General features: G+C 39.4%; 2 protein-coding genes across 4 annotated transcripts; one reads left to right on the plus strand and one right to left on the minus strand.

Moving 5' to 3' along the window:
- Positions 1-1,185: 1,185 nt before the first annotated feature.
- On the minus strand, positions 1,186-3,361 carry pigw (phosphatidylinositol glycan anchor biosynthesis, class W). 3 transcript variants are annotated; one of them, XM_084730428.1, is made up of 2 exons: positions 3,240-3,361; positions 1,186-2,674 (listed from the first exon to the last, which is right to left on the minus strand). In XM_084730428.1, the coding sequence occupies exon 2, from the start codon at positions 2,669-2,671 to the stop codon at positions 1,199-1,201; it is 1,473 nt and encodes a 490-aa protein (XP_084586554.1). In that variant the 5' UTR covers positions 2,672-2,674; positions 3,240-3,361; the 3' UTR covers positions 1,186-1,198. The 3 variants fall into 3 exon arrangements, with proteins under 3 accessions (XP_084586554.1, XP_084586556.1, XP_084586555.1); XM_084730430.1 differs by having other exon boundaries at positions 3,337-3,353; XM_084730429.1 differs by having other exon boundaries at positions 3,155-3,245.
- Positions 3,362-4,358: 997 nt separating this feature from the next.
- myo19 (myosin XIX) lies at positions 4,359-24,664 on the plus strand. The gene is made up of 24 exons (XM_084730431.1): positions 4,359-4,607; positions 6,365-6,506; positions 7,764-7,912; positions 8,359-8,472; positions 11,771-11,903; positions 11,991-12,060; positions 12,157-12,259; positions 12,927-13,023; positions 13,124-13,200; positions 13,557-13,647; positions 14,213-14,378; positions 14,621-14,694; positions 14,776-14,897; positions 15,073-15,186; positions 17,525-17,701; positions 17,786-17,923; positions 18,004-18,111; positions 18,208-18,278; positions 18,368-18,447; positions 19,726-19,871; positions 20,686-20,815; positions 21,141-21,226; positions 24,107-24,430; positions 24,521-24,664. The coding sequence occupies exons 1-24, from the start codon at positions 4,545-4,547 to the stop codon at positions 24,632-24,634; spliced, it is 2,889 nt and encodes a 962-aa protein (XP_084586557.1). The 5' UTR covers positions 4,359-4,544; the 3' UTR covers positions 24,635-24,664.
- Positions 24,665-25,262: the final 598 nt, after the last annotated feature.

The following is a 25,262-nucleotide window of genomic DNA, read 5'->3' on the forward strand; positions in this document are numbered from 1 at the left end:
CCACATGGCCTTTGGATGATATGTCAACATATAGAGTAAGCTGGAGAAAAGGCCATTTTTCCTACTCCATGTAGACCAAAGACAGACCCTTGAATACAACATGAGTCATTGAAATTTGGTTGACAAAATGTAAATGTTATAGTGCTAATTATCCAGAAATTACACATATTTGTTCACAGGTCAATTTTGACTGGACCAATATAGTGACAACTTCAATGTATCACAGTTCGGGGCTGAAGTGATCAATTTGGGGTCTGTATTATATGTCAACAGAGCAGTTCCTTTTCTACTGAGCCCACCAGTAGTCCAGAAAGGACAAACCAAACACTGGCTCTGGAGAGAGCCTTTCACATTTTTTGTGAGTTTCATGGCCACTGTAGATTCTCCTATATGCTTGAAAGGGAGGGTGAGAGAAGGTGTTTGCTATCTGCAAGGTGACTGTTAGATGCCACTAATTCCTACACACTGGTCCTTCAAAATCCTTGTAAACCAGTGCCAGTGTTTCATGTAGGCCAGTGTAAGCAAAATGCATTATTTAGCAGCAACCACTGTATTGTTGTTAAAAAAAAAAATCAGACAAATGTAAATCATTTAAGCACACTTGACATGTCTGTAGTCCAAGTCTTCACTTATTCTGAGCCACCATTTTATCAACACATGTTCATTTGCATATTTAAACATATAATGTACAATAATAACCAGAGCATTACAGATCATATCTTCTTATAATACAAGTCTTCCCACTGTTTTTAACTGTCCTGAAGTTCAATGTCCAACTCCAAAAAACCCTTCAAAATACTAGGAGTGTCACAATGTCAATATTGAATTGAAAGTCAATCGAAATGAGCTTTCAGTTTTAACAATCAAACTCAAAGGCAGAATCAGCAATTCTCAGATTTTTTTGTCCCTCCACCCCTACCTACTTACAGCATCTGGTGTCTGCTTTTTACATTTAAAAACTGGTCATCATTCATTTCCATTGTTTAGGAGATTCTGCAACACTGTGAAACTTGTGTGTTTTGTGGACTAAAAAACTAAAACTGACCTTCACTCCTGCGGGTGAGTAGATAATGATGAAATGAACATTTTAGAGTAAATTATCCCTTTAAAATCAAAATTCAAATCAAACTGTAGATTTGGAGAATCATGACACCCCTACAAAACACACAAATGATCGCTGCACAGTTACAGTGTCATTTTACCAGAATTTTACTGTAATTCCACAAAGATGCAAAACATATATTACAAGGCAATTCATGAACATGTAAGACAGCAAAACACACACTGAAACTAAACTGCTACAACTAAGTGTGTCCACTATGGAGTTGGTCAACCCTGTCATGACATTTGCAAGCAAGAAAAACAACAACTGATTCCTGCTGACAGCCTGAACAAGGCAGTGTTTTTCTATTTCACCTGTCTTTTTGTCAGAGTCTGAATGTTTTTTACACAAATTCCATGATGAAGGCACAAAGTGACAGCCTGATGTTTTTTTGGAAAACAGTAAAACCATATCAGCTATACCAAGACAGGACATGAAAAACAAAGACTGAGCAACACTCCAGATGCAGAAAGGTAAATTACCTATGCGGCGAGACACTGGCTCCAAGAGTGTCTGACATGGGTACAAAGCAGCATACAGGACAAAACTTCCCATTGAGAGGTTAAATAGTACTCTGAGCCACTGTCTAACCTGGGATCTTGGTTCCATCACATAGAGTCCTGCCTGAACTCCTGCCATGTAGATGGCTACATAACCCACTACGGAGAAAATGCCTTCTTTGTTAGCATGCAGGAAGTCCTTTTCTCTGTCATTGTTGTGGATGATGAAAGCCTTCAGCCCTGATGTCTCCAGGGTGAACTGATAAACTACACTGATCAGAAGAGCAATGATCCATGACTGACTGGCTGGTAAAACAGACAAAATCATAGAGGCCACAACCCTGACAATGGCTAGCGTGAAGAAGAAGTTCCAGTGGACACCATATTCTGTCACATGCTCATGGTAGCCACTCATTTTGACACTCACTAGTCGTGCCATACCAAGAACAACCAGGGGCCAGACTGACATGAGTTGCTTTGTGATATGATTCATCTTGGACCCTGAGATGTTCTTCCTGCGTGCCTCTGGACAGACAAGGGCATTTGCAAAGACATACGCTCCAACGCCAAAGTCCATAACCCCTGTTCCATAGGTTTCTGTTTTAGCATATCGCCTTGGGAAGACACTAAAGTCTACGGCAAGAATGCTGATGGCTGTTTTCACATTTACAAACACTCTGAAGATAGTCACAAAGGGAACCTGGTCGAATTGAACGTGACTCTGAAGGAAGGCACTGACAGCGTGTTGGGTATTGCTGTTGACTCCATAGATGCAGCATATCACACAAGCTGAAACAAAGGTTAGGCTCAGGATGACCTGGTGGAGAATGCTGCTCAGAACAGTGCATGACAGGACGAGGGGGAGAATGAGCACAGAGAAGTCTAGCAGCAGGTGAGAAATCAGTGGAAGTGGCAGCGGGATAGTCCCTTTGGCCTGATGGTAGAGGATCAGGATGAGTCCTCTGTTGATGAGGCATAGTGGAGTGAGAAATGAGCCCAAAGCCACTTCCTGCAGACTGGTCCCATTTAGATTACTGACAAACGCCTCCTTCAGTTCCCTCTGAGACATGGCCTGCAAACATTGAAATTCATTTTTTACTACATGAGAGAAACATGGCTGTACTTAAGAGACAAATAACTAGGAAGATGCTCAACAGACCTTTTTCACAGCAGCCAGACTGCTATGAGATAGTAGGGCAAAGCAGGTGTTACCAATTATACTAATTCAGCTCGTGTTCCATTTAGTGTAGCTGAGACTTTCCTGTGAGTCAACATGCACATTAGGAGCACCCTGACTCTGTTTAACCTGAATGGTACTGAACTATAATCAGTAACACGAGTAACACCTGTGTTTAGCCCACTAATTAATGTCAAAATGATTGCTGTGAAAGTTAAACGTTTAGGAAACTGTGACAGAAACGACGGTGAATTTACTCTTTTTGGTCGGAGGTATTAAGTGTCACTTAAATGGCCTAACTGTACAAAAGAACATTTTGAACTGCTCTGCAGGATAAATATTCACTTTCCCAAGAAGTATTTCACTGGCACTCACCACGAATGGAGTCAGTTCTCTAATTTATAGTGCGGCGTTTATCATTCTCAGTGAGGCAGTTATGTGTCGAGTTACTAAAACTTACCACGGGTCTGTCTGCTCGGCGTGGGGAAAGCAAATTCACAAAATACCTGTTTTACAGCATACCTATTTACAGTTACATTCAACTACAGATAACTTACGGTTACTTCCGTATTCGGCTCCATGCCACATTCAGGGCAGCTCGGAATTCTGTGAACTTCCAGCCTAGTCTAGACTTAAGTCAAAAGCTTTAGTTCTAGTGGTATTAGTGGTATTGTGTTTGGTAATAAAATCAAGGACATTAAGAGTGTCTTAATATTAAATAGTCTAATAATCCTTCAGATGGGGAAAATATCTCTGCTTTAGTGTGTGTGTGTGTGTGTGTGTGTGTGTGTGTGTGTGTGTGTGTGTGTGTGTGTGTGTGTTTATGACCCCTAAAACAACCATGCAAGTATTATTTTTCCCCCCTGTATTTCTAATTTTTTATTACTATTATTGATTTTATATAATTTATGTTATCCCTATCCCTATACATAATGTGCCTTGAATCTTATTTTTTTTAGGATGTTAGGACTATGCCTTGTTGTTTGTACATGTTTAATTATAAATACAGAATAAAAAAAACTTTCTGAAACCTTAAAAAAGAAAAATGGTATTTCTAATTTAAGTATATCATGAATATGAGAACGTGGTTTAGTCCGAACCAAGTGATAAATGCAGAATGGCCATTAATGTTTGAGGTTTGGAAACAATAAATGAAAACTGATAAATATTTAACTCCAGTTAAGTGGCACGAGAAAGGTTCTAAAGTAAGAGTAATTTCATGGAAAACCATACCCGTTTAATTGTCAGTTAGTGGTGGCCAGCTGAGCCTAGAGGCATCAGGAAGAGGGCGGGAATAAGAGTCGTTTCTAGAGAGGGATCCCCAGACCCGCGAAAGATCTCGCGAGAATCATCATTTTAACCCCAACTATGATAGTTTCCTAACCCTAACCAACTGTTTTCGGTCTCTATGCCTAACTTAATATTACACACAGTATTGTCACGTCATAAAACACAATAAATTTGTACTGTGCACGGTGCACAATTACGAAACTCTCGCGAGAGCTTCGGAATTCAAAGGTTCCCTAGAATACACGATCGGGAATAAGTGTGTGGTTTGAGAGTTTGGGAGGCATACGGACAGGCGGCGCTGCGGCACGGGAAGTTGTCCTTGAGGAATGTTTCTGACAGTAATGGGAAATACAGAGGTTCTGGAAGACTTCGGGGCAGAATAACCACAGCTCATCTTAAGCAGAATTTAGACACAGTTGCTATCAAAGTTTTTCGGCTGAGTTTTAAGACAGACACGAAATTTACGGCAAAATCAATGAGTTCTGCGGACAACCGACGTACCGTTGGAGCAGTGGGATACAGAAATGGAGGGGCGACGGTAAGTTAGGACACGGGGGGAACACCCGTCCACTGTTTCTCAACTGGTGGTTTAGAGATTTTACCATTTTGGCTTATGAAATTTAAAAGTTAGAGAGAAGTTTAACATAACCTGGAGTAACATTATCGTTCTGTACTGGTTCTCAGTCATGATTGGTTGGTGAAATGTTTAATGAACGGATACCTGTGACTCAGCGCTGTAATCCAGTTTTTACGTTAATGTCCCAGATAAAAATAGTCCCTACTCACTACAGTGCGTGGAGTAAATGACAACGATCGGGCTGCCAAAAAATTACAATCTTGCTTTTAGAAAAGGTAGCTAGAAATAAAATAGCTTGTCATATTCTTAGAAGCATGACTGAAAACTGGTAAATTGTTGCAGGCCACTTTGAAATCTGCTATTTCAGTAAATGTCAGCATATAGACATTATTTACTAACGTTGTGTAACGTTTTGTGTCTATCAGTGGCTTAAAAAATTTAGATGGTTCCTTATTATATTGGGGTAGTTGCCACTTTGCACACATATACATATACATGACATCATTCACTGAATTGCCAGATTTTTGAATGGAGTTTTGAATAAGAGCAGCAGATAACGAGGACAACTTGAACAGGTGTCACAGAACTTAATAAGTCACTTATTGATCATTATCTACCTATATATGAATTACTTGATGTCTTTGATTTATTTTTCTGCGGCCCGCTGTTTCCAAAAATCATAATATAACATCCTGCAATAATATGAGACTGAAGTGTTAAATGTACTGTGTATGTCAGCTACACACCAATTGAATATGTTGTGTACTGTGTGTACTCAGGGTGTTATTAATGCAGCATTAGGTATTTGGATGTATTGTTTACATTGTGTACTCAGGATATTGTTCATACAGCATTAGGTATTAAATTAATGGCATCAGGACTACTTACATGGTTTAAAATGGCCTTACGTAATGATGGGATGTAGGCTACCTGCCTACATTTCATTGGATTAATTCTGTCTGCACACATTTAGTACCTCTGAGACGGCTGACAGTTGTCAGGCAGGCTGCAGGTCCGGGCCATGTGTTCTAGTAGGATAAAGCAGACCTCCTTTAGTCAGTCTGGAATGACTGTTACTGGATGAATTAGAAGTGAGACAAGTGGTTCTGCACAAATCCATGTATCAGTGAGGTCCTGTAAGACTATGGGGTTGTTTTAGGTTTGTACAACTAACCATGGTGTTAATTGGAAAATAGCATGTGAGAATAAATACTTGATTAGTGTATGTAATCTGTATGATGTTTATTCTCTTGAAGCAAAGAATAAAAAGCTTTAATTACATGGGCAACAGGTGCTTCGTATGTTTGACAGATTGTATGCTTGAAAAAAAAAAAAAGACCTGCTTTGTGGTAATGTTATGGATATGGAGATAGGAAATCAGCCCTTATTTTGAAAATACTGCCCTTACCTTGAATCAACTTGCTGAAAACTAGCATGATCAGGTTTGACATCATGATTACATTAGTGGTTTGGGCACAGCTGTTTGTTTTCTGACTTCTGTAGAGCAGTGATTATGTTTTTAATATGTGTCCTGCATTTTGAGAATAAAAAATACAGTATGCATAAAAACATAATCCTATTCTCACATTTTTTATACGTTTTCTTTTGTTTTACCATTGTTTCAATCCATAGGCATTTATTTAGCATTTACTTGCAAGATGTCAGTTCTTGTTTTAAAATCTGTGTCCTTTCTGCCTCATGGTTTGCCTTCCACAAAGGTGAGAGGTCTTGTCCAGAAAGTCCCTCAGATGTCCCTAAATGATTCACTGGAGGGAGAAGTTCAGGCCTTCCTCACTGATGAAGACCAACTTCACACTTATGATGACCTCACCAAAGTCAATCCAGTGACCCCATCCACAGGTACAGTGTCAGTTGGGGCTCTAGAGCTTCTAAAGCGCTTGATAACGTAAGCATGATGCATCACGGGGCTTAGTGCTCAGTATGATGGCGTAAATCTTAAAATCTCTACTGTTGAATGTCAGTGAGTGCTGCTGAGTGTTTGGTATGTCACATAAACTTTGTCTTTATTTACAAATACACAGCCAGTGTGACACAGTGTTCTCCAGTTCATGTCACCTTGAATTGCATGTGACGATAAAATCTGCAGGCGTGATAAAAACAAAATGAAAGCATGAATGATTGCTATGCTACCAAAATACTGTGATAGGGAATGATATGGGAACAATTGTAACTTAAGTGAGTGAACCAAGGGCATGATTTGCTTTGCTGGCACATTCCTCCCCCAAAAAACAATGATTCTTGTATTCCTTTTTAAGCACATGGAGAGAAAACCTATCAATGCAACTTACGTCAGGGTGACTGTATGGAACTGCTGTAGGACAGTTTTTAAAGCCCTTGGATTGATTATCTTGCATTTGTTATATGTATTTATATATACAATTTATTCTAGAAAAATGCATCCTTGGCATTTTAAGCTGCCTTTTTCTCTTATATGTTCTCTTGTTCCTGCCCCTAGTTGATATTATCTGTAAAATACTGCCTGTTGTTCCTATTAAAGGGATAGTTCACCTAAAAATGAAAGTTCAGTCATTATCTACTCACCCTCATGCTGACTGAAGGTCGGGTTTGGTTTTGTAGTCCACAAAACACTGCTTGAGTTTTACAGGAAAACAATATCACAGACTTCCCAAACAATGGAAGTGAATGGTGACCAGTTTTAAAATGTAATAAAAGAACAGAGTAAAAACATAAAATGCCTCCACACTGCTCATCTGGTCCAACATACCAAGCTGACTATAACAAATGTCATTTACAGCATGTTTTAAGCCTGAATCTTCACTGTAGATCCTGTAGTGTGCAAATAGCATGTCCGGACTTGAGGAGATTTGGATTACACCCGATGAGCAGTATTGAGACATTTAATGCGTTTTTCAGGTTATTTTTTATATTTGAAAACTGGTCACCATTCACTTCCATTGTTTGGGAGATTCTGCACCACTGTTTTCCTGTGAAGGTCCAGCATTGTTTTTTGCGGACTAATAAAACAATCCCAACTGTCAGTCACCATGAGCGTGAGTAGATACTGATGAAATTTAGATTTTTTATCAAACCATAACTTTTAATGCCTCATGATATTTAATGTTTTTCCTCTGGTAGTGCTGAAATGTCTGCAGGCCAGGTACAGTGTGAAGGTGTTTTACACCCATGCTGGCTGCACCCTGGTGGCTCTTAACCCCTTCCAGCCAATCCCAGACCTCTACTCTCTGGATGTGATGAAGGAGTATCACTACGCTCCTCAGCCCCAGGTATTTACAGAGTCACAGCTCTCTCTCATTGTAGTTCAGCTCACTTATGTACATTTCTCTGCAGGGTTTTATGTTGGAGATGGATGGTGACAGCAAGTGGTTGGGTGCATTATATGAGTTTGTTGTTTTCAAGGGGCTGTTTCCTGGACTTTGAGGATTCACTAATGCAGCCCTTCAAATATGACCCACATACTACCATGAGTGTGTCAACAGTTCAACAATGATCAATATTTCATCAGTATGTCTGATGTTAACCAATTTTGCAGAGTTTTAAAGTGCAAAAACCAAAAGCCATGCTGTTCTGTGGTCACTTCCTTGTCTGCCTCCTTTTGTCAAAAGCAGCTTTAAAGTCAAGCTCATTAAAGTGGACCCTCCTGAAGGCACTAACGATTCTCCCTGCAGTCAGGAATCTGATATTGAGGAAGTCTGTGTATTTTTGTCAACAGGAGTTCAAACCACACATCTTTATTGTGGCAGAAGAAGCCTACAGGAATGTTCAGGGCCAGCTGGAGCCAGTGAACCAGTCGTTGGTGGTCAGCGGTGAGAGCGGTGCAGGAAAGGTAAATCAACACATACTTTAGTGTATTAAGATTAAAGAATAAGTGTAACCTACGGCATCTACCAGGGATTAACACTGTCAGTTTCTCTTTTTACTTACAGTGCCACAGATTCAACCATGCAAATTGACTATTGGCCAGTTTACATTGTATGGTCTAAGCTGATTAGGTAGTCGTGGGCTCTCTTGTTCAAATCATTTTAAGTGTTTGTGTGACTCATTCAATGAATATTATTGGTTCACTGTAAAATATTTCTATTTCTTGTTATTTGCTCAGTATAAGATTAGAGGCACAGTTTGGATGTGTATAGACTGTATGTGGGCATTTCATTTTCAGACTAGTTTATTTGCTGTTCAGGAGCACTAGAGGTTTGTTTTGACTTAAAGGGGAACTATTATGCTTTTCCTCTTTTCTGACCTATAAATGTTGTCACAATGTTGGATACTCGTGTTAAACGATTCCAAAGCGTCAAATATTGAGGTTCATGCATTTGGAAGTGAGCCCTGCAAGCTGTTTTGGATGGCTCTACACCCTGTGTTTTACTGTCTTTTTTTTTAACGTTGTGGTAACATTGACGTCAATGTGTGCCAGACTTCTTATATGGTCATACCCCGGCATGTGCTCTAGGCCTGCCCGCTCCCCCGCTCTGCTTCGTAACTACGAAGTGAGATTAATGTGTTAGCGAGCTATGTTGAGTCTAAAACCAGGATTTTCAGTGTCACGAAGGTGGCTCTCTTTTAACTGGTAACCATGGTAACTTCTACTAAACTCATAACCTGGTCGCGAGCAGGTTATGTTCAGAGTTTCAAATTAAATCGTCTGTAAAACGCGCTGTTCTTTAACTAATTATTGTCCTTAGCTTTTAAACTGAGGGAGGACGTTAACATTGAAAAATTGCTGAGCTGTATGTTCGCAATATCACCAAACGAATCCATATAATGTAAAAATGTAACAGCAGCACAAACTGTCTGCAGCACGCTGTCATGATGGTAACCTCAGTTTGGTGATGCAGAGTCATTTTCCCCATTTGCTCCAGATCATATTAACACTTTAAATTGACATGGAATATAATCCACACAGTAAAATAATGATGAAGCAACTACAGACACTTTGAATACTTTTTACTGTTATCTGTTTTGTCTTGGTGATATTGCAGCTCAGATTACTGATTAGAAAATTCATCATCATTTATCACGGACAATCTTAAATCAGTTACACTCATTTTACGTTGGTTTGGTCAAAAACTTCAGTGATCTCCACGTCTCTGTCATCATAGGACAGTGTCAGACAGACTTCATCATGTTTAAATCTGCTGTATGGAGTTTTATTGTTTAATGTGCAGTTTTCATGTTAGAATAAACGGCAGCATTAAGACGGCATTTAGTCCATCAGTAATTTTCTGACATCATTCTTCTTCTCCTGCTTTATTTGCAGCAACAATGTTGCTTTTTGCCGTAATGTATTTTGTATATTTTCCACAGCTCATAATTATAAAAAATTGATGATTTTGACTTAAGTAAGTGGCTCGCGATCGCTTCATTTCATGTGGAAGAAGAGTCAAATGATGCAACAGACGCCCCTTATATGTGAGCGCGCACAGAGTCTGAAGACGAAAGCCTGGATTAACAAAGTGAGTTGATAACCACCATCGTGATACCCGTTATCTCTGATTGCAGTTTTAGGCTTTGTCGATCCAGATCATGCAGAGAAAGCCTGGCCTTCATAGTACAGCCCCCTGCTGTCTACAACGATTTTACAGTGTTAGTATGTTGAGCAGTGGCTCCCAGAAAATGATTGTTTGGGTGTGAGGGAAAGTTAACTTTGTTTAGCTTTCCTAAAGAGGCAAGCACCAGGCAGAAGTGGATAGAGTTGCTTTTTCCCGGCCAGCAAAGGAAAAATACCTCCGTGTTTGTCTGTCTATGGCACTTCACAGGGAACTGTTTTGTCAACACGGGCCAATACCAAGCTGAATTAGCCAGTAGCTGGGCTCGGCAGCGCTCGCCAGCCCTTCAGAAGTCCTCGGGAGTGTGACCAATCACAGCGGAGTGGGCTCGGCGGGAGGCGTACATGGAGGCTGGGGGGTGGAGTAAATTACACAGACCGTTTTCGTGGGATGCAGAAAATACAAGGAAGAGATACAGCGAGAGGCACAGCATCCCAAAGATCTACAAAGCTTTCTGTGCGGACAATCGTGTGTAGCTGCTCTATAGGAGTCCAAAATCAAATACAAAGGCCCGAAAATGAGTGTAATAGGTCCCCTTTTAACAGAGACTTTCTGGTTTGAGCTTCTGAGATTTAACAATGTTTTGCTTTTCTTTTATATCACAGTTTTATAAATAAGTAACTGCTTAGAGTTTTGGTTTGTCAGGCCAAATAAGCAATTTCAAGAAATAATGTAACATCTGATGTCATTATTTTTCCCCATTTCATAGACGTAGTATTAAATAGTTGGTTAATGGAAAAAAGGAAAAAAATAAAAAAATAATAGCCATTGTGCGCAGAATCTCAAAACTACATGATCTGAAAATGTAAATTAAGAATACTGACAGTTGATCTCCCCCCAAAATAAAAAATAATAATGTTGGTAGAGCTGAAACAATTAATATATTGATTGATTAATCAATCAAAAAAAATGTGACGATGTTCTGCATGGAATATTGAATATTATATATGATCTTTGAGTTGAATTTTCTGTCATTTTTATACTAAACATCTAATCATAAAAATAATCGAGAGATGAATCATTCAGGAAAATTATCATTAGTTGCAACTGTAGGCATAAGTGAGTGCTGTAAATTGGATCACAGAATTAATGAAATACATGAAATACACTTATTCATATAACATACATTAATACTCCACATAAGATTGCTGCATGGACACAAAACAAAAAAGGGAGACAACAAACAATGACAAGAATGCTCCTTCTGACTTAACAAATGAAATCTTTACAACATGTATATTAAATGCAGTAGATGCAAAATATGCAACAAGTATTTAGAAGAAAAAAATTCTACAATGTCCAACACTGTATTGTCAACACAAATTAGTCAGTCGCTTGATCAGGTATTAAATGTAAATCCTTAAAAAAAATTAATGAATGGCCTCCATATATTCGCAATAATATGCAATTTACCTTTTTGATATGTAAGTTATCCTTTTGAATGCAAGGTTTGATAACATCTGTCTGATCCATTGAGTAGTGCTTGGACTGTGAACATTTTTCCATGACAGTGTAATCCATTTTTTTTTACTTAAAGCAAGCTGAGGTGTCTAAATAGAAATAATCTTTCGTTTACAGACATGGACGTCTCGTTGCCTGATGAAATACTATGCTACTGTGGCGGCCTCCTCCTCAGTGGTGAAGAGTCAGGACACAGTGGAGAGGATAGAGAGGAGGGTGCTGGACTCCAACCCCATCATGGAAGCTTTTGGTGAGAGAATTAATTAAATTCTGGTGTCTTGTTAATGTGAAAATCACCACTGTAGAGAGTTAACTCAACACTTTTTCCTCTATGTAGGCAATGCCTGTACGCTACGGAACAACAACAGCAGTCGCTTTGGAAAGTACATCCAGCTCCAGCTAGACAGGTACTGACAACTGAACCTGCTGTACACTGTATATATGAGCTATAATACAAGTAGTTGTTCAGTTTAATCTGTTCAACATGTTATTTTTACATGAAGGAGTCAACTGTTAGTGGGAGCGTCTGTGCAGACATATTTGCTAGAGAAGACCAGGGTGGCCTGCCAACCAGCAAATGAGAGAAACTTCCACATCTTTTACCAAGTGAGTAATAGGGCAACACTGGACCTCATATGCTCAGTTTAAAGGGATAGTTCACCCAAAATCATTTTCAGTCATTATCTATGCACCCTCATGCTGATTAAAGGTCACGTTTAGTTTTTTAGTCCATAAAACACTGCTGGAGTTTCACAGGAAAACAGTGTTGCAGAATCACCCAAACAATGGAAGTCAATGGTGACTGGTGTAATCCAAGTCTCCTCAAGCCCTGACATGCTTTTCACTTGCATTTGCACACTGTCGCACCACACACACACACACACACACACACACACACACACACACACACACACACACACACACACACACACACACACACACACGCACACACACACACACACACACAGAATTCAGACTGTGCATGTGAATGTGGCTCTAAGCTAAGGGTCTAAAAGTGAAGATTCAGACTAAAAAAGATGGTGTAAATGACATCTTTCATGTCAACTTAGCATGTTGGGGCTTTAGGAGACTTGGATTACAGCAGATGAGCAGTATGGAGGCATTTTGGAGTTTATTTTTGTAAACTCCAGATAATCCAGATAACAACTCTTTTTGTTGAAATGATTTTTCATATTTTGGTGAACTGTCCCTTTAATATTAACACATTAACATGAAATTCAGATGTAAATGCTGAGAGCATCATGTTTTTCAGATGATGAAGGGGGCCTCAGACGAGCAGAGGAAGGAGTGGAAGATGCCGTGTGGTCAACATTTTGCGTGGCTGCCAAATTGTGAAAAAACAGTTGAAGGTTCATCTTTATTTTTATGCATATTTAGGCAATTTTGTCTTTAATTCTATTCACGTCTGTGATTATCAAAAGTAACTGCTGCTAATTTAATGTCTTATAGAGGATTGTTTTCAAGAGACTGTCGAGGCAATGGTTCATCTGGGCATTAAAGCAGAAAGGCAGCAACAGATATTCAGGGTAAGATTTTCATCATTGATTATGCTTTACCTTAACCCCTCTTTTAATACAAACAATGAATCAATAGTGACTATAATGTAGTTATAAGCACATTTAACAACATTGTTAATGTACAGTATTTGTCAACAAGTATGATGTCTCCTATGAAGGCATTTTATCTTATTAAAACTGTTTACTACATTGTCATTCATTATGTATTTATCCACTAACATCCAGTCATGGGTGCCAACGGGAGGCAGTATAATTGTTCATAAAGACGCATGATTTTCAGTCTAGTTTTGTGTGCATTTTGTACGTGTCGTTCTTTCTCTGTAAGCATAGACTTAAAACGTTCTGTGTGCTGTAATGTATTACAGATATTATCAGGGATCCTGCAGTTGGGGAATGTGAATTTCTCCCCTTCAACAGACGAATCACAACCTTGTAACCTCAATGACCAGTCCAAAGGTATTGAATACAATTATTAATTGTTTAATCAACTCTTATCAATCACTTTGAGTCACTGGGTACTTAAAATCTCACTTATTTAGAAAGTTAAAGGGATAGTTTGGATTTTTTGAAGTGGGGTTGTATGAAGCAGAGAGGAGTACTGGTGTAGGAAACTAAACAATATGTTGCTGTGGACAGGGTCACAGCAAAACACAGCAGCTTTTTAAAAAAATTGTGATGCGTGTTGTGTTGCAATGAAATTGCAGGACCAAATGAAAATTGCAATTTTTTTTTGTATAATTCATGAAAAACAGCTTGTTCCAGGGAGAACAAAACAGCACTATGTTCTGAGTGTTCAAACTAACCTTTCCAAAAAGGTTCAGAATTACAAAAATTATAAAAATCTGCTTTATTTGTAAACGAGCAAGTGCACCGGGGGGGTATTACACAAAGAAGCAGAGTCTTTTTGGATCTCAAACTCAGTCAAAACAGCATAAACATTCATAAATAAAACGATGACAAATGTCAATCAACAAACATGAAATCTGTAGTTAATAGCCTTCCTCTCCTGCCTGTGTTTCAGACTTCTTGCAGAAGGCTGCTGAGCTGCTGTGCATCCCTGCTGAGGAGCTTCAGACCTGTTTGAGAGTGAGGACGTTGAAGGCAGGGAAGCAGAACGTGTTCAAGCCCTGTTCCCAGACAGAGTGCAGCATGAGGAGAGACTGCCTGGCCAAGGTCATCTATGCCCAGTAAGAATGAAGAGCTCAACATTGAACAATACAGGAATTTTGTCACAATGTGATACTGTTATATGGAGGGGTGGTCATGCAAGAGCTTGTTTTTGTCTTGTGACTGATACTCGTCATCAAATGCTTGTTTCTGCCAAACACTCAAATCCTTTTTGTTTACAGTAAACAGTGAGAAAGATATGTCTGTCTGATGGTGTATGGGCTCTTTATCCTTTGGAGTAAGTGTCACATTTTCCCAACAGATTATTTGAGTGGCTGGTTATGTTCATCAACAACAGCATATGTGCAGACAAATCTATGTGGTCCAACTTCATAGGTAAAAGCAATATTCAACGTTTGTCATTTTTGCTCCAGTTTCTTTTCATAAGCTCACACAGTCCTCTCCTCTGATCTCCAGGAGTCCTGGATGTGTATGGCTTTGAGTGTTTCCACATCAATAACCTGGAGCAGCTCTGCATCAACTATGCCAATGAGAAACTACAGCAGCACTTTGTGGCTCATTATCTGCGAGCTCAGCAGGTAGCATCTTTCTGTTTTCTGGACTTTCCTTGATGATGATCTGTGTATTGTGTTGATGTCCAGGCCTTAGATATTTAGAAAGTTCCTTCAGTCTGTGTGAAACTTCTATTGATCAAAAACAGGGTAACTTGTTGTACCTTGTTTGAATATTTATGTTTATCTCTGCTTCTCTCAGGAGGAATATGTGTCAGAGGGGTTGCAGTGGTCCTTTGTCAACTACCAAGACAACCAGAGCTGTCTGGATCTTATAGAGGGGAGCCCTGTCAGTGTGTTTTCTCTTCTTAATGAGGTATGCTGCTGCCCACCTTCTTGGTTTTTTATTACATTGAAGAAAGTACTGAAAACATAATATACAGCTTACAACAATACAATACAAACAAACAGCACTGAAAACATCATAGACAATCTTGTAACAGTTTTATGTGTTTAACTTCTCTTGTCTATTCAGTGATAGAGAGCTCTGGCCCCACCAGACACCAAGCCTCTGAATTTGGGGGCCCAAATGTAAAATTATGTAAAAACAATACAGGAAAGGCCATGAAATGCAACTAAACATAGCTCTCTTTAACTGTGACACTTTGTGATGTAGTTGTGATGTGTTTTCTGAAGTCATTGTCTCCAATGAAAAACAAGCTTGGAGGAAACTGGCGGCGCACAAGACAGTACATGATGTCTTCAGATTTGACAGATTCTAGCCACTTAAACTCCTGCTTCCATTTTCTCCTAAAATTCTATTGCTGTTTTGTTCTTTCAGAGTATGCTTTTTGTGTGTCTGTAAGGATCACGTTGGCATAAATCCAAACATCAGTTGCCCTGACATATCAGAAGCTCGCTGGTGAAGAGTGTTTGCTGTTTTCATAGAACCTTGAATTCAAAGGCACAAAGGGATCAGGATGTTGGTACAACTGTGATGTGTTGATGAAGGCTTACAGTCGGTGGATGAAACTTGGCTGCCATTGGGGCGCCACCTACATGGAATATTTGGTGGTCACAGAGTAACTTTTTGTGGCCACAGGCCATCGGGCCATGGTTAATGTCGACCCCTGCTATTTACAGTTGTTCCTCCTAGAATAAAAACTGCCTAACGAGCACATGAAGAGTACAACAGTATTTGCTTCTGCTTCTTAAATCAATCATTGTTTGTGGGCACAGACTCAAGGCAATAGAATGCAAAGATAAACATATTTTAATCTCCACCCACAAGATAATAATATGGGGACAAGACCAAAATTAATGCATCATATCCTCCATATTATTATTCGAAAAATCATGATCATTTTCTAAACCCTATCTGAAAAGCATTTGTCTTGAATTTGAAGGTCTAGGGTCTGGTACAAAATGTTTAATTGTCCTGGTGTCATAGTGATAAATCAAGCTCTACACCTTTCTTAAAGGAAGCAGTATATCACATCCCTGCAGAGACGTAATTTATGGTGAATTTCGTGTCAATTATTTTGTTTTCTCAAGAAATGATAAAAATATGGATTTATCTTTTTATGTTTAGGCCTATTGTAACTTTGTATTGAGAGATGGCTAAGTAATTTTCCTCCAGATCTTTTAACTCTTTGCTGTCGTGCAGAAGAGATTGCAGGCATTTTCTTGTTTAATACATACAGTGATTAGGGCTTGGCAATATATGGCTTATAAATGATATCTTGATATTTTCAAGTTATGCCACAATATATGATACATATCTCAATACATGCAGGGGTGCCCCTGTATCTCAGTTGGTAGAGCATGTGACTCATGTTCAATGCCTGCCTGTGGCCCTTTGCTGCATGTTATCCCCTCTCTCTCTACCCCCTGTCCTGTCTTCATTTTAGCTGCCTGTCAAATAAAGGCAAAAAAAGACCCCCAAAAATAATATATAATTATAAATATTGCAAACATGATTTCAGGAATATGATTCAGTGCTGTAGACTAAATTACACAAAAGTAAATAATCGGGCTGGAATAGGGCTGGATAATATAGACAAAATCAAATATCACAATATTTTTGACCAAATACTTTGCTATCAATGTTGTAGGGATGGCTTTCACAAAATATTAACGTAAGAATATTTTTGATAAATTATCATCAGAAATGTGGATATAATGATTAAGGGAGTACTAGAACAGAAAATAACAGCTAGAAGAGTCTTTTATGTTCAGAAAATGACATCATTCATCATTACTGAAATACACCCTTTAAAACCAAGAAAACACTCATGCCATATCACAGTATATCCAAAATATAAGATGATATCTGGTCTCATATCACAATATTGATATAATATTGATATATTGCCCAGCCCTAACCGTGATACATATATTTAATAATGAATCTATAGCTTGTGCAGTGGTTCTCAAACTGGGGGGCACAGAGCCACTGGAGGGAGTGTGGATGACCAGGGGAGAAATAAAGAGAATTATGTAGGAGGAATATATTTGCTGATGCCATCATGCTGACCTTTACTTTATCAAAATTTTACTTTTATCAGTTGCTTTTCCTGTTATTGTTAATGATTGCTAATAATTGTGAGGTGTGTGGGCCTGAACTTTTTTCAGCTTCTGAAAGGGGGGCGTGGCAAAAAAGTTTGGGAACCTCTGAGCTAGTGGATGTTTTCTTTCACATTCCTTTCCTATAGGAGAGTCGCCTTAATCGAGCCTCAGATGCAAAGACATTCAGGGTTCGTTTGGAGAAGGAGCTCAGTGATAATGCCAACATCAGCTGGGACAAGTTCAGCAAGGAGCCCCACTTCACTGTGGCCCATTACGCTGGCAAAGTCAACTACCAGATACAGGGGATGGTGGAGAAGAACAAGGTGTGTAAGAACAGCCTTTAAAATGTGTTCAGAAAGTTGACCACAAATCAATCCCCTCACTCTCTACTGGATTCTGTGTTTTAGGACCCAGTACCACCAGAGCTCATCAACCTGCTCCAGAAGTCTGACAACCCCCTGCTTCACCAGATCTTCACTGACAAGGAATCTGAGAACCCAAACAGCAAAGGGCTCAGTAAAGTCACTGTGGTCTCCAAGTTCAAGGTGGGAGCCAACTAAAGCCTGTATTAACTTGTTGGGTCATGTTCAGTCATGTCACTGATGATTGTAATGTGTGATTGTAGAACTCTCTGGAGAGCCTGATGAAGATCCTCCACACCACAACACCTCACTACACTCGCTGCATCAAACCAAACCCAGACTGCAAACCACTGACCTTTAAAAAGGAGGAGGTACACATTCTACACACATTTGATACTGTTCTCTTGGTCGCCTATGACAACAATAAGAAGTAAAGGTTTTAATGGATATTTACTGTGTGCTGTCAGGTTATCATGCAGTTGGAGGCCTGTGGGATTGTAGAGACTATTCATATCAGTGCTGCTGGCTTTCCAATAAGGTGAAACCTTGTTCTTATGTTTACTCTGAATCTTAATGTATTGCTTGTTTCTCTTGGATTTTGGTTGACTTGTCATTTCTGTTTTACAGAATTCCTTTCACAGGCTTCATTCAACGCTATGGACTGATTGCAAAATATGCAAATTTCAAGTCAGGGAATCATTGCGTGGGTAAGTGCAGATTGTTTTGGGATGCATTTACAGTTAATTTTAGCATGTTTACTGTGGACAAAGAGTGATTTTCTTTCTTCTCTTTAGGTTTGCTGGTTTATTCTCATTTTCCTTCATTAGCCCTCTTTGTAAATTTGATCCTCAGTTCTCTTCTCCTGTTGGGACTTTTCCATTCGGTGTATAAAAACAGGACTGTCTAACAAAATTTTCAACTTCTTATGAACTTTCCAGGTAAATGCATGCACCTCTGACTACCAGGGTTTGCTTTGCATGTTGTTTTTTATTTCTCTTCTCATTCCTGATCAGTGCATGCTTGATCTTATATTCATTTTAACCCACAATTCAGCTGCTCTTTAGCTATGCTTGCAGCTCTGTGAATGGCAATGTTGGTCCAATCGTATGTGAGTTTATGGTCCCAACTGTTATTTTAACGTCTTTTTCAGCATGATGCTCATTTTCTACATTATGCTACCATTTAGAGTATAACAGATGATAAAGCAGAGTATGCTTTAGGGCGGGGCCACCTTGTGATTGATAAGTTGCAACCACAGCATGTCCTTGGGCTCCCATTCAGATCCAGTCAGGGTATAGGTGTAACAATGCATATAGCTCCACCCCCTCATTACCTCTCACTCCAAAAAAAACAAACAAACAAAAAAACAAAAATAAGATAGCCATGGCCATAATGCCAAACTCAAGGCATTTAAGGAGCTGCAATAAGAGAATTTTGAACCAGTTAATTGATTATCAAAATAGTTGGCAATTAATTGAACAATCAATTATTCAATTAACTGTTGCAGCTCTACATGCAGTCATGGTCTCCTCAGGATAAATAGTAAAAACCTTGGTGATCCCTTGGCTTTTCCTGTAGCAGCACCATGAAGTTAAACTTGTTATTTGTCCCATACTTTACTTTATGACCAAATACCTGCCAGAACTTTAATCAGGCCAGGTACAGCCTCAAAGAGCTGCTAGCATGGAGTCTAGATTCCTAATGAATGAACACTGAACAAATGTTCAAGGATCCTGCTAACTAACTCTGAATGCTGCCAAATATTCTCAGGTTTGAAAGATGCATTGAATTCACAGTAGTCACATCAGTGTGTTTGGAAATTGTGCTGTTGATTCTGATGGATTTCTCTGTGCTCCCATGTTCTCCCACTGAACAGCTTTTACCTCACTGACTGACACAAACACTCCTGTATGTGGTGAAATTGCTGCTCTGCCCATACTTGAATTATGTCTCCAGTGTGTCACTCACTTTCCTCTCTGTCTTAGATGTGGAGGCTGAAAACAATGACATTCTTCAGCAGGCGGTTCAGAAGCTCCTCTGTGTTGTGTTGCAAGACCAGGCATTTGACAGTGAAAAACACAATTCATCAGTGCACTGTGGAAGGACTAAAGTTTTTCTCACACAGTCGATGGTCAGTCATTTTTATACACAGGCATCCTTACACATAATTTGTAGTGCATGTAGTATTAATAGAAAATATTTTACTGCATAAAGCCAAGAATTTGTACTTCACTTTGGTCATATTGTGCTTGGCAGTCACTCCAGGAAGTTGTGATGTTGTGATCACAACAATTCATGCAAATTCAGCCAATCCTTGTAAATTCTGCATAACCTTGCAATTTTGTCCAATTACTGCAACTTTGCTGCAAATTTTACCAATCATTGTTGTTTCCCATGGGTTTCAGCTATCATAGCAGTCCCCCACCCTAAAATCATACATGCATGTCTCAATGAACCAGCTGTTTTTATTATTTACTATCTTGTTGTATTTTCATTTTTTTTTATTTTGCCATGAGTAGTGAGTAGTTGAGTATTTGTTTTAAATAATGTTGTGCTGGTTTTGAGCCTTTTTTTGTGAGCCTTTTTGGGCCAGGTCCATTAGAACACTCAGGCCAGAGTGTGGTTTCATTCTTACTGGAACAAGTTGCCTTTAATTTTTAATGAAGTATACAAATGGATTATTAGAAGAATATAAAAATTGCAACTTTTTTCACTTGTTCCTACAATTTCTTTGCAAGCAAACCCAAAAAACAGGGCAACATGCCTTGCAGTTTTTTGGAAAAGCTGCCGTGAAATCAGACATTTTAGGCCACAACAATCCTCCAAAAAGCCTGTGAACTCCTGGAGGGACTGTCTTGGGTGTTTAAGTCAATTGTCAGGCCTGTAAAGTAAATAAGGTGTCTGGTCATTTTGGAGTCCTGACCTGTCTGGCTTTTGTCTTACAGCTTGATTTTCTGGAGGATCAGAGGAAGAAGATTCTGTCTCGTTGTGCCTTCTCCATTCAGTGCTGCTGGCGGCGGTACCAGCACCGCAGACGCCTCACCCACCGGCAGTCTGCCACTCTGATCCAAGCAGGTAACCTCCTAATGCCCTGGCCAGGTACCACTGAGTGGAATCAGCTCTGTGGCCTTACTCCCTCTCTGTTGAGTCTGCTGGCTTTGACCTCAGTGTCTGGCCAGCAGGAACCAGCTGGCAGAGTCTGTACACAGTGTTTACAGACTGACACTGTTCATCCTGTCAGAGGCTGCAGAACACTGAAGCTCATCTGATTAACTGTTAATGACAAATGTTCTTTTGATACATCCCTCTGGACAGGGGGACACAAACATTTGTCTCACAGATTAAACTCACAGAATGAATGCCTTGGTCAGATGTTGAAGTGTTTTTCTGCCTCTTGCAGCGGTGCGGTCCTGGCTGGTCAGGAGGCAGGTCCACAGATGGAACAGAGCAGCTTCAGTCATCCAGAGCACCTGGAGGAAGTGGAGGGTGAGATTTATCATATCTTTATTATGTTTTCTTGCTCATTCTTCATGACTCTGTTAAAGCTGCACAACACTGGAACTCTGCTTTATTTCAAGATAATTAGCATCCATTTTTGTCAGCACTAAAAATCAGTTTCTCCTTACTGTCCTCAGTCTCTCTGTCCTGCTTGCTGCCTCCTGTGGCCACTTTGTCCTTATGTACCTGCATGCATGTACTTGTTAATGACCTTGTATTTATTGTGCCAAAATAATTTGCATATTTGATGTATTGTACATGCACTCGTGGGAAGGTTATATTTAAAATCTAATAGGTTACAGATGACTAGTTTTCCTGTTAAATATTTTAACAATGTCAATGGCCTGGTTGGTAGAGTGTGCGCTACATGTACTGAGGCTGAGTCCTCTTTAATTGATCAATTAAAGGCATAAAAGCCCCCCAGAAATGTAGTAAGGCACTAGTCAATTGACTTTATCAAAGTAATGTATCTTACTACATTTGATTACTTTTCTAACAAATGTTTGAAACAGGTCAATAAAGCTGAAAAGTCCTAAGAACAATTTAAGCTAAGCAGTGTAAACATCACAACTTTATTTGTAGTGACTGATTGTGGCCACATTACAAAGAAAATATAGTTGAGTTTCCAGCACTGAAAGGTGATCTTATCTGACGATATGACCAGCTGCCTTGACATGGTCAGCTGGTCGCAGGCAGACAGGTTGTTGAGAGCAAAGTGCATTGATCAAATTCAAACAATCAAGAACAACACTGGGGATGCTCCCATAGCTCGGTTAGTGGAGCGTTCGCCCCATGTACTGAGGCTGTTGGTCCTCTGCAGCAGTCGCTGGTTCAATTCCTGCCTGTGGCCCATTTGCTGCATGTCATTCCCCCTCTCTCTACCCCCTTTCCTGTCATATCTTCAGCGGTCCCTATACAAATAAAGGCAAAAAGCCCAAAAAATAATCTTCAAAAAAAAAAAAAAAAAAAAACACTCAAAATTTGTGACTCTTTCTACAGTCAATGGTGCTGCGCTCAAACTTGTCCCAACATCTTTGCTGACCTGTGTTGTCCAGAAATATGATAAAAGAAGGCTGACTGCAGCAGAGTGAATGCTGTATTCTGCATATAAGCTTTATACTGAAATGAATATGTTTGGATGTAACGTCTTCTTAATCACCAACATTTTGATTAGAAACTGTAGTTTCATTACATGTTACCAGTTACTGTGCAGTGTACTGTATGTGTATATGTGTTTTATGTCTGTGTACTATATGTCTCTGCTTTGCATGTTTCAATTAGTGCTTAATAGAGCTGCAGCTATTGATTATTTTAATAATTGAGTATTCTATCTAATATTCTGGCGATTAATCTGATACAAATACGCTCTGCAATTTTTTCCATTAAATTGCTTTCACTTTATTTAAGAGCAAGAGTCATATACAAAAGACAAAAAAAGACAGGTCTCTTAAATTAACAATATTTTTTCCTTTTTTTGAAAAAAATCATTTTATTGTTAACATATAGTTACAGTTACCTTGTGTCCGGTCCGCTCTGTGGATGTTTTCTGTTGAGGTGCTGCAGCATTGAAGTGCTATTGTGCTGAGCTAATATTGTTTTACAGTAGACACACAGCACTGTGTTTTCTTTTCATTTCAAACTGTAGTGATCCCACACTTTTTCACATTTTCTGTCATTTTCTCTGGGGTGTCTCTTCTTTTTGCTCCTCACTATTTTTTTTTTTCTTTCTCTTCCTCCATGATTTTGTAATCCGCACCTCATGTACACCTCACAGCAGCTTATTAGCAGTGGAAGCAAACATGTTGCACAACAGAATCAAAATCCAAATCAGAATCAGATATACTTTGATACTTTGGGGGAAATTGTTCATGTTACAAATGTTCCTTTCAGGAATAAAAAAATATATGGCATAGTGCAATTAGAAGAGAAAATCTAAAAAAATATAACAAGGTTTATAGAAATATGTACAGTCTACCAAATATACACAGAGACAAAAGGGCAATAACAGATAATAAAACTGAATATATACAGTAAAGGCATGAGCTTTGCTTTCCCTACAGTAATATACTGTTATACATATGTACTGTAATAGAGATATAGAGCAAGAAAACATGCATTGTGATACAAAAATCTATCTTTATATATATCAGTGTAAACAAAAATGCTGTGTGACAGAGTAGACAGAGTTATAGAGCAAGTTGAATTATTGCACAGAGCAAATATATTGTTCAGTTATTGCACAGGATTATGTAACTATCCATCAGATTCTAAACATGCTGCGCTGTATAGTTGTCCAGATTTAAGCAAAGGCAAATAATTTGCCTTGAGGCTTTTTAGTAATCAAGTTACTTGAGGACTCATTTAAGCCTTAGTACCTGATTCCGTGCATTTCTACTACAGGTCTTGGGGAGTGCAATTCCATATGTGAAAAAACATGTATAAAGTCATTTGTGGCTCCAGAGGGATCTGTATGAAAGCTGATACTTTCTGTGTCAGTTGGATCTGAAGAAGACAACAAGTCTGAAAAAGAAAAAAGTATGGCCATGTGGAGTAAGAGAGCTTAGCAGACATCTGTATCCTGTTCTTACGCTAGGCTGCACTAGTTACTACCAGTATAAAACAGATGCTAGAACATATCAGAATCTCTCACCCAACAGTTGGCGGTTGAGTTGTATTGTGGGCAATGAAGGAACAGTTTTGACAAGAATAAGAATTCATGGAAGAGAAAGTTTCCACCATGAGTCTGATGATGTCGTAGTCCTATGCTAAACCTCTTCAGGGACTACAGATGAATAATGTTTATTAATGTACACTGTCCCTGGAGTGGAGTTTTGGATCATATATAAATAACTGTCGTTTTTGTGCCAGGCACTGCTGAAGTCCTTGGCTGAGGCAGAACTGGATGATGCAAAGGACCTTGTGGAGGAGGAAGTGCCAGCATTGAATCCTGTTATCAGGGAGCGAGGCTCGGTGCAGCTCTCCAGCATCCAGGAGCCCGTCTCAGTGCGAGGGTGGCCCATGGGCCTGGCTCTGGCCTCAGCCCCGTCAATCAGCGTGTCTCTGACTGCCACAGGCTTCCAGAAGATGATGTCTGTCATGGCCTCCCTCAACCTGCCCTCCAGGAAAGGAGAGTACAAGGTGGAGACTAACCAGTACACGAAGGGGGTCGCTTCCATACGGGCTCAACCCAAGGTGAGGGCACAGCCGCACAAGTTCTGTCAAATCTCCCATTAAGTTTTTATCATGTCTGATTTTATTGTGAAATTTTTCTTCTCCACTCAGGGATCTGTAAAGCTGCACTGTCAGCGATCTCCACTTCTCTACGCTGACAGGCAACCAGACATGAAGAGCGACGTGACGGGGTTCAACGAGATCCTGCTAGAGAAAACTTTGTAAGAGTTCCCTCTTCCCAGAACATTAAAGTCTGATTTCACCGACACAAATGAAGAACAGTCTGACACAGAGGTTCTTTTGCAGTGAAGCAGCTGCTTTTTTATAATCTGACATAGAGGAAACAAACCTGGTATTTTAGGCTGTCCGTCTGCTAAATGTAATTTTGTTTGAAGTGATCATTTACAGCTCTAATTAAATTTTTAAGAATGCCCAAGTTTCTCATCAAACCTTTTCCACAAAGTTAGCTCTGGTTCTTCAACCGGTTCCATTAAAGATTCTATCTAGTGAACCAGCCCTGTGTTCCCACCAGTTTTGAGTGGAACCAATGTAATCAGGATGTTATCAACAGAGGGCGCTACATAAAACACAATGATGAGTAGAATATGACACACAAACCTTGGTTGCCAAGGAAGACCTGTTTATCTTTTTGTTGCAGCTGGGAAAGAACTTTTCATGTTCCAAACCAGTTTATTTAGTAGAAATGCTCAGAGCAGTTCAATATTATGTGCACCAACTGGAACAAAGCCAGTTCAGTATTAGTGGAAAAGGGGTAACTGTGTTATAAAAGAGCACAAAGACCTCAAAAAACTGCAGTCTTGCATAATATTTGTGCTGGCAACCTGACCTACTT

This window comes from Lutjanus erythropterus, chromosome 11 (genome assembly GCF_056507025.1).
Source record: "Lutjanus erythropterus isolate fLutEry1 chromosome 11, fLutEry1.hap2, whole genome shotgun sequence".
Lineage (NCBI taxonomy): Eukaryota > Metazoa > Chordata > Actinopteri > Lutjaniformes > Lutjanidae > Lutjanus > Lutjanus erythropterus.

Bases quoted from the DNA above. Each gene is read 5' to 3' on its own strand.
- pigw (XM_084730428.1), bottom strand. From the start codon at position 2,671: ATGTCTCAGAGGGAACTGAAGGAGGCGTTTGTCAGTAATCTAAATGGG.
- myo19 (XM_084730431.1), top strand. From the start codon at position 4,545: ATGAGTTCTGCGGACAACCGACGTACCGTTGGAGCAGTGGGATACAGA. The intron at 13,201-13,556 runs GTAAGATTTTCA...AATGTATTACAG, and splicing joins GGCAGCAACAGATATTCAGG to ATATTATCAGGGATCCTGCA. The intron at 17,702-17,785 runs GTGTGTAAGAAC...TCTGTGTTTTAG, and splicing joins GGATGGTGGAGAAGAACAAG to GACCCAGTACCACCAGAGCT.